Genomic DNA, 14,224 nt, shown 5'->3' with positions numbered 1-14,224 from the left:
GTTTTAGATTATCGGGAAATGTTCCAAGAATAAATACATTACGTAAATACCTTATCTTGTTTGCACCTTCTTTCTTTTGTGCTTTTTTTTTCTAAATATTCTTATTCCATAAGAATAATACTTTATGAGATAACTATAGCTAATGCACAATTTACTGTTTGAGTGAAAACAGCTTCAGATCTGTTTGTGGCCTCATCTTTGACTTGTGCCACAGACATGGTACCTTGTGTGTCTGGGCCAGTTGCACTCTTCTTATATTCAGTAGTAAAAGCTGCATTTTTTTCAGTTTTAACTGGGTTTCCTACATGCAACCATATTGGTTGTATCTGCTGTCATGTATTCAAAACAGTTTACAGTCCAACGTTAAGTTAAAAGTCTAAAGATATCTCACATAAACATATAGACATTGTAAGCCCTTTTCCTATAGGAGCTGGCAGTTTGGTTGGAGGTTTAGATTTTCCTTGGCCTCAGGAGAAAAATACCTTGTCTTGAGCATGCATTGTAGCTGTTTTGTATTAAATAGTAACATGCTTATACCTTACTAACTTAAAAGCTGTGTCAGCTTCATACAGTGAGCATATATATATGTTGCTGTACATCTGGGAATCTACAGTGTAAAGAAAAAACTGATAATAACAGCTTTTGTACTGGCAAAGTGATGGCACACATGGAAACTAGTAGCAGTCTGCAAAGTAGCTTTATTTAATAGTGTCCATTTAGGCATGTAAGTGGGAAGTGTATGCTAGATGATGTAACTTTTGAGGAATTATCTGCAGCTATAGAATAACTGAGTTGAAAGAGGACTTTTAGTGGTCTGTGATACAGAATGTTTAGATTCCAGGCAAGAATTAAAAAGTTCACTTGTCTATTTTGTCACAGACCTTATGTGCTTTCATGGCAGTAGCTTCCTCTTTGGTAACTTAATGGTTTTTAAACCTGTAACACACTTTGCTCTTTAGTGATCTTAAGTTCTCTGAAGATAGCAAGTGTCACCTTTTTCTGAATGAGTGCTGCAATAAATGCAATTAGGCCTATGTTTTGACTATGTTTTCTTCTAAAACATCCCAGTATATACTAATGTTTTCAGGCTATAAGCTACAAACTGTGAGTAGCATATGATATTAAAATGGCATATGCACAGATATTTCATAAATGGATGAATTGCCAAGCTCAGAAGTGCTTAACCAGTTCTAAAACCAGTCTTGATGTACGTAGTGTATTTCAGCATAAAGGCTGAAAATAACAACAGCAATGGTTATTGGATGTAAAGCAGAACCTGAGCAAACCTCAGCCTGTGATCAGCCACGTGGAACTGCTTAAAGCCAAGAATGTTTCTCTTAAGGAACTAGAATTCTCCTTTTGATATATATATATGCATAGGTGTTTTACACTTTGAATGCCTACAGTCACCAGTCTGTGGACAACTGTGCTGCTCCAGTTGCAGGACAAGGAAGCTTGATTGAACCTGTTGGTCCTATTGAAAGTTGAGAGTTTTATTATTCTTAGATGTGTGTATAACCATGGACAGAGGTGGCGGGTGAAGAAAGTGACTTTTGCTGTTGTGCCAAAATTGAGAAACAGTAGTATACAGTTAGACTTGAAATCAGCATGGGATGTACTGGAAAAGAAAAAAGGTTCTTGTTGGCAGCCAAAGGAAATTCAAGTTTTGTAATCTTAGTTTTGTTTGTTTGCTTATATTCAGCGCTTTTTTTTTTCATTCTTTGCTTGATGTACCTTTTTTCAGAACCACCTCTTGTTGAGCTTCCTTTTTTTTTTTTTTTTCCTTTTTTTTTAAAAAACAAGAAACAAAGCAATTAATTACCAAATATGTGATATGTGTTCATGGTAGGATGGCTAAGAGTAATTTCCTGATGCTTGAGTCAGGAGCAGCATATTTTTAGTGAAGCATAGAGGAAAATTTTCTTCCAGTTGTTTTTCATGTTTCTGTTTTGTCTGGTTTTCATGTTTACCTTTTAGCATTCAGAAAATTCTCATCTATTCTGGATTCCTCTTTCTAGCTTTTTGTTTCTGGTAATGTGGACAGCAAATGGATTCCATAAAAGTCTTCTCTTTAGAGGGGAAGTGATTCCCTGTTGACTTTGACTTTCTCCAGTCTATGCCATGGTTCCTTAAATTCTGATTCACCTTCTGTTTTGTTTACTGCTGTGTTCTGGCAAAATTTCTCAAACCTAAATATTTACAATAAGTTGTAAGTCCTGTGTAGTATTTCTATTTAACCACTGACTGACCTTTTATCCTTTTGCAGAAACGTTTTCCTGTATAATCTTCGTATTTCCTGCTTTGACCCTTAGGCATTTTCTTTCATTCTCTCCATTTTCTTTTTCTTAGGAGATATGGTAGTAATATGAAGTTGTGGGTATGAGGCATTTTCAGTTTTTTTCTTGTAGTGTTTTTTGAGGTGCTTCTGTTGCTTCTATAGCAGTTGCTCTCATATCTGTGGCGTTAAATTCCTTAAATCTTTAGGTTATTAATCATCTTTACATACCTGGGCCAAAGAATTGGCACCATAGATGGTGAAGGAAGGGACCTGAACAACTGGAAAGTGTCTGGTTTCTGTTTTCTGTAATGGGACAGTGTTAGGACTGTGCATCTGGTGCATGTTGGTGTGTGTTTTGCTATTGCTAGAAGTTTTACAGTTCCTCAAAGTATTTCCATATGGGGTGTAAGTTGGGCTTTAGATTGCTTGTCTAATGATTATTAAGTTGCTCCACAGTTTCTGTGCGGTCGAATCTTAGCACTAGGAAAGAGCAGGTGTATGTGTGGGTGTGGCCCTGTTATATATGTTGAAATAATTTTATAGTATTACCAACTAACATGTTGAAAACTTGACATTAACAGTAACTTAAAAGAGTTAAGCGCCTTAGTAGGTGAAAAGACTCTCTAAAAGGTATTTTTCTTGGTCTTTTTAAATGATGATTTTTCTTTCTGTTTCCAGGTTTTCTCAAATAATGATGAAGCCCTTATTAACAAAAAACTACCCAAAGAACTTCTGTTGAGGTAATTTTACATAATGTGTTAAGGAGTAAAACCTGAGGATCGTATATTGCTTATGTGGCTTACAGGCTATCAACTGCTATTCATTCATTCTTAAATCTGTCTTGAAATAAATAGCAACGTATCTGATTTAATTATTGGAGTTCTTGAACTTGTTGTCTTTTGGTTAGTCTTGATTTGTTTTAATGTGTTCAAATTTTTTTATAATGTACCATGGAAGATGTAACTTAATAGGAATCTCTTCCTTGCACATCAGAAAAAAAAGTGAAATAAAATATCCAAAAAGCTTTGGTGTACAAAGTGGTCTGCTCTTCCATGCTGCACCATGTGCTATTTGTAGAGCCCATAATCCTTTCTCTAATGTAATTCATACCCATCATGTCATTAACTTTGTTATTCAACTTCATGACTTTCAAAAAATCACTGCAGTGAAAAATGTTGCCTGTTACCATTGCTGCCAGTCTGATATATAAGGTAGAACCAACAGGAGAATTTTCTTACTGTTGTCATTCAGGTAGTCATAAATTTCATCAGCTTGCTGGTGTGTGAGCAGATCACCTTTGCAGGAGTTAGCTACTACATGAAGTTCAGTAAGTTCAGCCTGTGGTTGAGACCCTGATGGATGTCTTCATGTTCTCATCTGTTTGAAAGCTGATTTTAAGCAAAGTGTTGGCAACCAAATGTGGAGATACTGCTCAACTGGATGTGACCACTTTATAGCTGGAACTGAACCAGCTCAGCAATGTTTTCTGTACCTGCATATTGGGTTTGTTCCCGTCCACTCTTTGTGGTGGAAGATGGAGAGGTGTTAACTTATAACAGTGCAATTACAGTTTTTGTGATGGTGTTATTAAAATTGATCTTAAAGAGATGTTTGGGTTAGCTTGTATGTATGTTGCTTCCTTTTTGCTCTCAAGTGGAAGAATGTCTCTGTGATATTTTGTCTTGTTTTTGAAGAAAGTGCTCTTCAAACTCATTGACTTCATTTAGCATCTGTACTATCACAATGCTCTCTTGATGGTATTAAAGGAGGAGTCTGTTGTTAAAGGAGTTGAATTTTAAAAGGATTTTAATTTTTCTTGAGAAATACTCATTCTGTATGGTGACAGTGTTGTAAATTAGACTTGGAGGACTATTTGGAAAGTGTGATTAAAAGAGACGTGTCACTGAGTGATGCCCTGAACAGAAATTTTAATAACTTCGCTTCGTTGCACTCAGTGCCACATATGAACCACAAGATAAAAGTCAATTAGCAAAGAATCATAATCTGCAAGCTTTTCTTTTCCAGCAGTAGGACTCTTCAAATATCTGTGGAAATTACTGTCCTTTTCACTGTTATAGGTGCTAAGTATCCCATTTCTGTAATTCAACAGAATTTGTTTAGGTGGTTTAGACAGCGAAAAGTATTGTGCACGGATATGGTGTGCACATGTTCTGTTGAAAGAATTTATTATGTAGTATGCCTCAGTTTTCATTGTAGGATAAAAAGAAGATATCTGTGGAGCTACATAAGTATTAAATTCTTAAATTATTGTGTATGCTGATTACATGAGTAACATCTATAAAATGAATGTGTCAAGGGCTACTATGAGAATTCCTGCATCTAACTTCTCTGTGTCTTGAACAAGACCAAATTTGGTTCTTTAAAATGTTATATAGGGAGTAGTTTGTTTCATTGAGCAGTATGTTTATTCCAGTGTGTGTCCTACTATACAGGACATTTTACAGAACTCAGAAGGAAAAAAACCCATATGCAAGTAATTGAACAGTACCAGTGGCTTAGCTGTTAGCTCCTATATTCAAGATTAACTTCTTAGAGGGCGACTTAGAGGATATATAGCCTCACACTGGATTCAGGCAACTGAGGAAACTGGATTGGGACAGCTGGCCTTCTCAGTAAAGACCATGAAGATCATGCTGAATGTGGGGGCTCTTGTCTCTCCATAGCCAGGGAGATATAAAGTCCACGTTTCGTAACACCCGAAATATTGTGCCGACCATCAGGGCTTTGGAACGGAGGGGAAAGGGGATGCGTGGGAGACATATTCTGTTATAAACCTCCTTATGAAATTGAACTGCTTCAGAGACAAACTCACATGGGTTACTGAGAGTGCCATGATGGGATGTGGGTTTGAGTTCTCATCCCTGCAGAGTGTAGATACCTTGGGAAATTTAGAGGTGCAAACCTCGCTGTCTAAAGGATTATCAGTGGGGAACTGGCTTTATGTTCCTGCACATAAATGCTCTTGAAAGACATTCAGGCTCAGTCTTCTAACACCTAAACCAGTTTATGCTTGTACTACAGCATGTTTTAAAATTGTCTTGCCATGTGGTTATGACAGGAGAGATTAAATATTACCGCATTGAGTGTAATTAATATCCTAATTATTTTTACTATGTTAACTGTGCAGTCTACATCTTAATCAAAAGGAGAGCAAACCAGTTGCAGATTATTGCAATTTCAGTGGTAACAACTTTTCTAGTAAGATGTCACAGCCTTGAAGATGATCACATTTTTCTTTTTTTGTTTCCAAATTGCTGGAAAAAAACAAATGGATTTTTGAAGTTACGGTATGAGTTTGACAAGCATTGGAAACAAAAAACCTAAAGTAAATGTAATTAATATTAAAATGTTCTGACTTTCCAACAGATTAAAAAAAAAATTTTATGTTTTGTGCTTGATAAAAAGTAGTAATACCTGGTAGAAAACTGAGGTATAGCCAGTATTTCAGGCATGTAAAACAACAGATAACATTTGTTCATTTGTATCTTAACTGCTAATGTTCTGTGCTATAAGACTTTGCATGAAAATGGCAAACTTCAGAAGCATAGGTGCTTATTCCTTTTGGCCACTTGAAACATTTTCAGTTCCTTTCTGCCTACAAAGTACCAACTTCCGTAAATTTTACGGCTGTAGTGATCATGGTTTATGGAGCATTCCTACACTGCATACTACCAGGCATAATGTTATTTTTCCACATTTCTACCTAGCCACTAGTGTACAGGGTGGGAATGGTTGATTTTTTTGGCTCTTCAGTGCCCAAACTATATAATCCCTTCACTTACAGGAAAAGATGGACTGTAGGACAGCTGGAATAGCCAGCAAGTTGGATTGGTGCTGTGGGCTGCAAGTTAAACCATTCTGAACTAATCATTAGGTTAACTGCATTTATTTAATAAGATATGTTATAGTTGCCAAATTTGTACTTCATAAAATCACTTCATAAAAATCCTGTATTCAAAAAGTTATGGAATAGGTGAGGTTGGAAGTGAGCTCTGGAGATCATCTAGTCATTTAGATGTGGCACTTAGGGACATGTTTTTGAGGTGGACTTGGCAGTATTAGGTTTGTGGTTGCACTTGATGATCTTAAAGGTTTTCTCCAAACCTAAATGATTGTGTGATTTCAACTCCCCTGCTGCAAGCAGGGTCAACCAAAGCAGGGTTGTTCTTGGCATAATCCAGTTGAGTTTTGAATATCTCAAAGCACAGAGACTTTATAAACTCTTCAGTCAACCTGGTCTACTATTTGACAACACTCCTCGCCCGAAAAAGTTTTGTTTGTTTTAAGTGAAATTTCTTGTATTTCAGTTTGTGTCCATTGCCTCTCTTCTGTCACTGGACACTGCTGAGAAGAGTCTGTCATCTTCACTCCCTCCCATCGGATATTTATACACATTTATAAGATCCCCCCAAACCCTCTTTTGAAGCATGTTCAACAAAGTGCTCGCCATCATCCCCAGGTCCTTTTCTACAAAGCTACTTCTGAGTCAGGTGGCCCCCAGCCTCTCTGGGTGGATGAGGGGTCCTCTCCATACTGTGTCGTCTTTTTTTGAATTCCTGGCTGCTCATAAGTAGTAGGTCATTTCTCATTTATCAGATGCTCTTCTGTAATTTAGAAATCTTCAAATGAGCTCCATTTTTTTTTTTTGTAGAATTCTATCTACTGTTTGATGCCTCAACAAACAAAACCACAACAACAACAAAAACCACAAAAAAAAACCCGTCAAAAAATTGCACAAACATATACACGTTAAACACCACAAACAAACCTCCAGAAACCCAACAAACAAAAAAATGCGAAACCCCACCAAAACAAAATCCACCCCAAAAATCCTGTGCTCTAGATGAGATCATCTATAGCTTTAACTTCGATAAAAATCCTGCTAATGAAGCTAGGGAGTTATATAGTCTGCAATGTGCAGGGCTCTAGAAGTCACAGAACATTGTACTTCATGCAGCACATGCAAGAAGTAATGAAACTGGACAGTCCATGGGGCTCTTAAAGCTAGAAATCTGGATCACCTCTCCCAGTACAAATATTCCAATTTTAGGAAAGCATGAAGGGCGAGTGTGAGGTTGTTGGGAGTCCTCTTAGCTTGTTACCATTTTGTTTCTAGGCAAAGCACATGGCTTGCCTCATCCTTGTCTTTGAAAGATAATATTTGGTCTTTAATTAATGTTGTCTTGGGAAGGGAGAAAGATGGAGAAAAAAGATACAAGAGACACAGAAAACTTGTAGCAAAGAAAGGATTCCGAAACTTTCTGCTTCAGCTTCCCTTTTGGAAGCACTTTAGAGAGATTCCTAACAAGTATTATTGAAGAGTTAATAATTTTAAATATTAAGATTCTTTCCTAATAACAGTTGTTACAGTTTTTCTGCTAAAGAGTCTTGTGTTTTGCTATTCCATGAATCCAGATAACCAAAGGAATGAGGTAATTGCTCAAAATTGTTAGTTCAACAGCTGTTTTGAGTGAAACAGCTAAGCAAGGATGCTGAAACTGGTTCTACCATATATCTGATCTTTTGTGAAACATTAGATTTTTGTTTTCCATTGGTTGAGTTTTTCTTGGACATTTTCTATATGTAAGCTTTATGTTCAAGTCTTTAACTCAACTTCTAAAAGGTTACGAAAATATGAGCTTTTAAGTTGCATTACTCATCCATAATATCCAAGTATATATAAATCAGAGGTGCCACAGAGCTGCATTCATGTACTATCTTCTGTATTTAATTTTCAGACTAAAGTTACTGTACAATATTCATAATGTGGTTGTATCAGCTGCATAATTGACACTGCAGAATAAATCATGTAATGTAGTTACTGTATTTTGCATATTTGATGGTAAATTAAATAGAACTAGCCCTTCTTGAATTCATCGCTGGGCATTTTCTTTCAGGTACTAAGAGAATTATGTACTGAAAATGCTGCAATTCTGTTACCTATGGTCATACTTTACAAAGAAGTAAATTTTAAGGAGTAATGTGATACACTTGTCTTGCAAGTAATACACAGGCCATAAAAAGTTAGATGCTGTCTTCTAACTATAAAATGAATCCAGCAGAGCTGATTATTTGTAGAAAAATCTAACTTCTGTTTCAACTGAAAATAGATGTTAGACATCCTGTTCTTTTGCAATTGCTAATTACTTACGTAAGGATTATGCAGCAATAATCATCTTGGCAAAAGAAAAGGTTTGGCTTTTAAAGAAATGATTTTTCGTCCCCCATTTGTTACTGGAACATTTGCTGTGTAGATCTGCTGAGAGGGATATCGTAGCCTGAGTAGTTTACAAGTGGAAATTCCAGAAGTGAAAGTTACTGGAAAGTTTAGAAGTCCCTCACACAGGTTCTAATTTAAGTGCTTTGCTTTAAAAAGTCAGTGGATGAGTGCTTGATGTAGAAGGTGGTGTTTGTCAGCCTTTTGTGACATGCTACTGAAAACAAGTGTGACAGAAATCAGCTAAAAGATACTTATTTAAAAAATACAGAAAATAGTTAGACTCCTTAGGTTTTTAATATCCCACACCATTTACATTTCCAAGATATATTATTATGGGATTTTATTGATTAAGATATTGCTGGAATCTACCAATGGAGCAGGTTCCTACCTGCAAAGTTGGTGAAGGTTAGAACATCACCAACACTAGCATTGTTAATTTAATAATGTAGATATAAATTTATGCATGAAAAAAAATCTACTGATTATGGCTATAAATTATTTAGTTTGTGTGTATTTTCTAGCCTGCATGTTTTTATTGTAGCATTTGTATGTACTGCCAGACTGCAGTTATTGGTGATGCATCTCATATCTCAGAAGGGTGTTTAGTAAAATGGGGATAGAAAGGAGGAGAGAAACATATATATGTTATATAAAGAATTGTAATAATATTTATAAATAAAAATAATTATAATAATATTTGGTATTTATTGAATATGATATTTTATGAGAAAGACAAGACAACTTCCGTAGTGCTTGTGAGACTTTGTGACTGTGTGTATTCAAACATGGTTAGTAGTGAACTGAGAGTAGCTGATGCTCTTTTCTCCCGTCACTCATTAACAGGCCATACCTGGTCATTCTTCCAGTAAATTCTGAGACAAACCTGATAAAAGAGGAAAGTCGAATCTGTAAAAGCTGTACTTTGTCTCTCTGTGATACTTTTTCATATGTGTAGGTGTTACTTTTCATACTGCATTTACATTCAAATAGCATGTAAAGGACTTTCATGAGAGCAGGTTTGCTGTGCAAGTAATTGTGCAAATCAATAATGAAGTTTCATCCTGAAGAAGTTCACAATCTAAAATGGGGGAGACATGACAAATTTTGACAAAACATATGCTTGTTTTCTAACAACTCGATGGTGTAAATTTGAAAGGATCTGAGCAGATTACCTAGATGATGTGCTGCCTTCAGTCAGGCATTTCTCATCCTTATTATTTTGATTTTCATTTTGATACAGTTTGTTGTCATTCTTTGTGTGCAAAACCACTATAAATTTGAAAGAGGTGAAAAATAGAAGTTCTGAAATAGAATTCAATTCTCAAGTCAGTTATTTTAAAAAGCCTTAGCTTACGTTATTGTTGGAGCTTTTTAGAAATTGTTGGGCATTTCTGTGATACCAAATTTTGGGGTTTGGGCCAAAAATCCCAGGAAGTCATAATATGTGTGTGTGGTACTTGCTGTATATGTTTCATTACCCACTTTTTATCAATCCATATAGCATTGTGTCCAAATACTTAAAATGAGTAATTGGCAGTCTGTTACTGCAAAAGCTGATTCCGTACATGAATTTGGAAGGGCCTTACAAAGGTGAGAGAGAGGAAGTTTGACTCTTGCACAGCTCCATTTCTCACTCTGTAGGTGGTACGCTGTACAGTGTTGGGCTTGTAAGAAATAGCTGTTTCTTTCCATGGCTCCAAGGGGAGCGAAACAAAATATTAGGAGTCAGCCTTCTCTGTGTCTCGAAAGACACGGGACAGCCTGTTTACAGCACATGCAAATAATGAAGCTTGTGTGGAAATACATAGGAAGATGGTGGAGATTGTGGATCATAACTTCTTGTAGTTGGCTGGACCATACATATTGCAGTGAAAATGCCTTAAAAAGGCGACTTAGGAGGTCTGTGGCCTTGTTTTTAACTAGGCAAGGGAGGGGTGACCAGAAAACTCAGCCTCATAATCAGTATGCAGTAGAAAATATCACCTGAGATTTGTTTGATAGAAAATTGAGAGAGGCGAGTATACCTGAGAGCTGTTGTGGTTTTGTGGAAAGTAAGCCATTGGACAGTATAATTCTTTGAGATTAAACAATCAGTTTGCTTTAGCAACCAGAATTAAATGTTTCTACTTGGGCATTTGACTTTAGCATTTGAACCTTTTCATTTTAAAAATAGCCCTGTGTGTGTGCAGTGTATCAATGCATGTTAAAGGGATTCAGGATTGGTTAACAGTTCTTGCAGCAATCGACATGGAGGCCCAATATAATTATTTTTAATTTTTTAGATTTCATGCTTTGGAAATCACTGCTTCAGAAGTCACTGAAGATAAAAGCTATAGATTACACAAAAAGAACTGTAATAGTAAACTACTGTGAAGACAAGGCAAGGAAGTCGAATAATGTGATAAATAGGGGTGTGTTCAAACAATATTAACTTTACAGATTAATTGTACATAGATATACAGGACTAAGGAATGCTACAGAAAGAGCTGTGGCCTGAAGTGTGTAACCTCAGAAGAGGATGTGAGCAAGATATTATAAGATTCTTCTGTGATGCAGTGTGAAAAAGGCTGTTATAGGTGCCTGAAGTGGCTCTGAAAATGAGGGTAGTGAAATCATACTTTGTCTGTGTACAGCTTTGTTGATACTAATAATTTCTTTAATGCTGAACATGCTTCTGATGTGTGCATTTGAAGAAACAGAATGGAAAAATGAACAATGTGCAGAGAGAATTAGATTTAAAGAAAAATTATTAACAAGAAGATTTAAAGATGACATAAGTGGCTTTAAAACTTGATGAGGAGGAAGTACTAACTGCTACAGCATTCTTTAATTTGGTGAGGAAAAGTAGAAAAAAGCATAAAGCTGGAAGTCACACATTCACTTTGGAAATAAGGCAAACATTTTAACAGAGTGGAACAAACTACCAGAGAATGTGGTGATTTTCCATCTCTTGAAGGCTTTCAGATCAAGAATAGATCCTTTTGTGGAAATCAGGCTTTAGCCAAAGACAGATTTGTCGTGAGGGAGCTGAGGAACTGTGAGCTTGTACAACCCTTCGTATCTTTGGCATGAAGCTCACGCGTGGTGTGGGTACTGTTAACATGGAAAGGTCTCCAAGGCCAGACTCATGAGGTCCAGAGTGGTGTGTGCCCAGGGCGGGGAAGTCTTGGAGAGCTCTGATTATTGGTAAGCAGATTCTCCTTCTTGAGCTCAATACAGGATAACTGTGGAAAATTTAATATCCTGGGATGCAGGAAATCAGAATAGATGGTCCTAAATTTTACTGTGAATCTATTAACCTAATTTCCAGTTTCCCTGTACTAATGCATGCCAAAGACCTGAGTGAAATTTAATCCTGCTGCTGGCTGCATTAGCTTCCATCTACGTAGCTATGGTCATAGAGGACAGAAGCGCTATACAACCATCAGCTGCCTTGGTAGTTTTTTCCACTTTTTAAAATTAGGAATGCCTGCCGACATAGTCCTTCACCTGAAGTGCCATACAGCATCAGTGTCTGACACTGACAGATGACTGACAATGTCAGTGTGTTGCCGTTTCCATCTCAGTTTGTTGGTTGCATTTAAAGTCTCTTAAAGTCTTTTAAAGATGGCTTTAAACCTTAGAATCTTGTGGCTTGTTGGCTAATTTTCCTAACCAGGAAGTATTTGCTAGTAGTTCTACAGGACTGCAAGTAAAGAAGCAAGTGTATGTTAGTGATTTGCATGTAAGACTGTACTATGGAGCTTAAATAAGTAGAAAAGTGTGGGAAAAATTCTTTCAAGCAAGTTGGCAAAATAACTCTTAGGAATTGTAAAATAATTTACTTGTATCTCTTACCTACTGTAGTATTTAATTGAATAATCATCCTGATTTTTCTGGGTTATAATGTATCCTGATGTTATTATCTATTCTGATAGGGACAGCTTGGCTGCCTTGCAAGAAAGTTACTTCCTTAGAACAAAAATAAAAAAAACTAAAAGCATAATGAATATTTACACCTACTAAAATATTTCTCCTTTAAACACGGAATGACCGCTTTTAGCGTCTGACTTTTTAAAAGAGTCACTTCATACAGGATGGCGCAAAAATAAAATACATCTATTCTACATTTGTGTTTGTATTTTTTTTAACGGAAATCACTCATCAACAATAATATTCTGACAGTAATAAACAATCAAACATGAAGACAAACAACAGAATAATGGGGGTATATACCCTTTCTTCAACATCTTCAAATTCCTTCTGTTATTTCTTACTTTCAGTATAACTTGATACATCATTTCCAAAGCATGTCATGTTCTTCATTTAGGCAAGAGTATTGTGTCATGAAATGGTTTGTCTCAACCCTTACTTCTCTCTGTCACAAATAATGCAGAAATCTGTCTTTTGTGCTTCAGCTCCTGTAGATCTAAGATAACTCTGATTCCGCTCATACCCTGGTACTGGGAGGAAGCTTCTACAAGCCAAGAAGCTTTTGCAGCTTCTAGCATGATCTCCATGTTCTCATCTTCTGTCATTTGCCTCATGGTGAGGGGAAAGGTGACTTCAGAAGAGGGTTCACAGTGTTACTGGCATAAATGTTGCCCTCCGCACAGCCCGGTGGTCTTGCTGAGCACATTAAGCTGTACTTTTTGGATAAAACACTGCTAAGTTTCTTAAGGTTGGCGGATCTCAGAATGGGTGTTCGAATGGCAAAACAGATGTTATCAAAAGAAATGTTATCTGCAGGGTTTTATAATTTGTTTCGTAGTTTCTAAGAATGTCTATCTTTCTGTTTGCATGGCTAATAGTTTTTGAGAATATGTATTACTATATGATGAAAAAGAGAAAGTGTTTTCATTTGTTAATTAAATATTGGAACACTAATGTCTGAAGCAATCATAATAAACATCCGGAAGTCTGTTATGTTTAAGAAGTGCTTCCACTAACTTCCATTATGTTTCTTCACTCTTACACAGCTAAAAATCAAAGCCCTTAAGATGTTGCCACCCATTTCAAGCTCTAGCTTCAGGTTTCCACTTGGAAAACAATAATCAGAATTTTACAGTATTAAATTCAGGCTGTTTTAGCAGCTTGCTCCTCTGTGTTAGCATCTCACTATAAGATGAAATAGTTATTATTACTGTTCATTGTTTTGATAACTGGAAAAATTCACTGGTGAGCAGGTAAAAGTAAGTAAGTGAATTACAGTAACATCTTTCATATATTTAATATTTTTAATTTTCTGTAATAGAAAATGATTTTTTGAATACTATCTATATTTTACGCTTAAGCTAACGATTCTTTTTTTTTTTTTGCTGAGAACAGCCTTTGAAGCAGTTTCATTGTTGTTTGGGAATGGTATTTAGCAAAATTATTTTGACAGTGAAAAATTCATTTCAGAAAACTTTTAAAGAGTTGGCAGCCTTGAAGAATGGGTTGCAAGGTCAGAATAGCAATGCTAAATTTTGAATGGTAGTTGCTTCTTGTAGAGTAAATTTAAAAAAAAGATACTGTGTTAAACTTCGTAATCACTGTGAAACCCCTTTAGAAATCTGAGTCATCATTCTTTGTGTTAGTACTTAGATTCTTGAACTTGGATTTAGTGTTGTTTTCCATGTGTTACTCTTCAGCAAACTCTGAAATCTTCACCTGTATTTCTGTAAGTTATTTCTTTAATTTTAGCCCAATTAAAGTTATATAAGCTAGTTTCTTGAATTAAAAAG

General features: G+C 36.1%; 1 protein-coding gene across 1 annotated transcript in view; it reads left to right on the top strand.

The window, feature by feature from the left end:
- Window positions 1–14,224, top strand: part of FBXL2 (F-box and leucine rich repeat protein 2) — a 52,431-nt gene that overhangs the window by 10,938 nt on the left and 27,269 nt on the right. The window contains exon 2 of the mRNA XM_065051977.1: window positions 2,957–3,018. Coding sequence (XP_064908049.1) covers window positions 2,957–3,018 — 62 coding nt within the window. The remainder of the gene's footprint in view (window positions 1–2,956; window positions 3,019–14,224) is intronic.

This window comes from Columba livia, chromosome 2 (genome assembly GCF_036013475.1).
Source record: "Columba livia isolate bColLiv1 breed racing homer chromosome 2, bColLiv1.pat.W.v2, whole genome shotgun sequence".
NCBI classification, from domain to species: domain Eukaryota; kingdom Metazoa; phylum Chordata; class Aves; order Columbiformes; family Columbidae; genus Columba; species Columba livia.
This window is presented reverse-complemented; position numbering and strand designations above follow the sequence as displayed.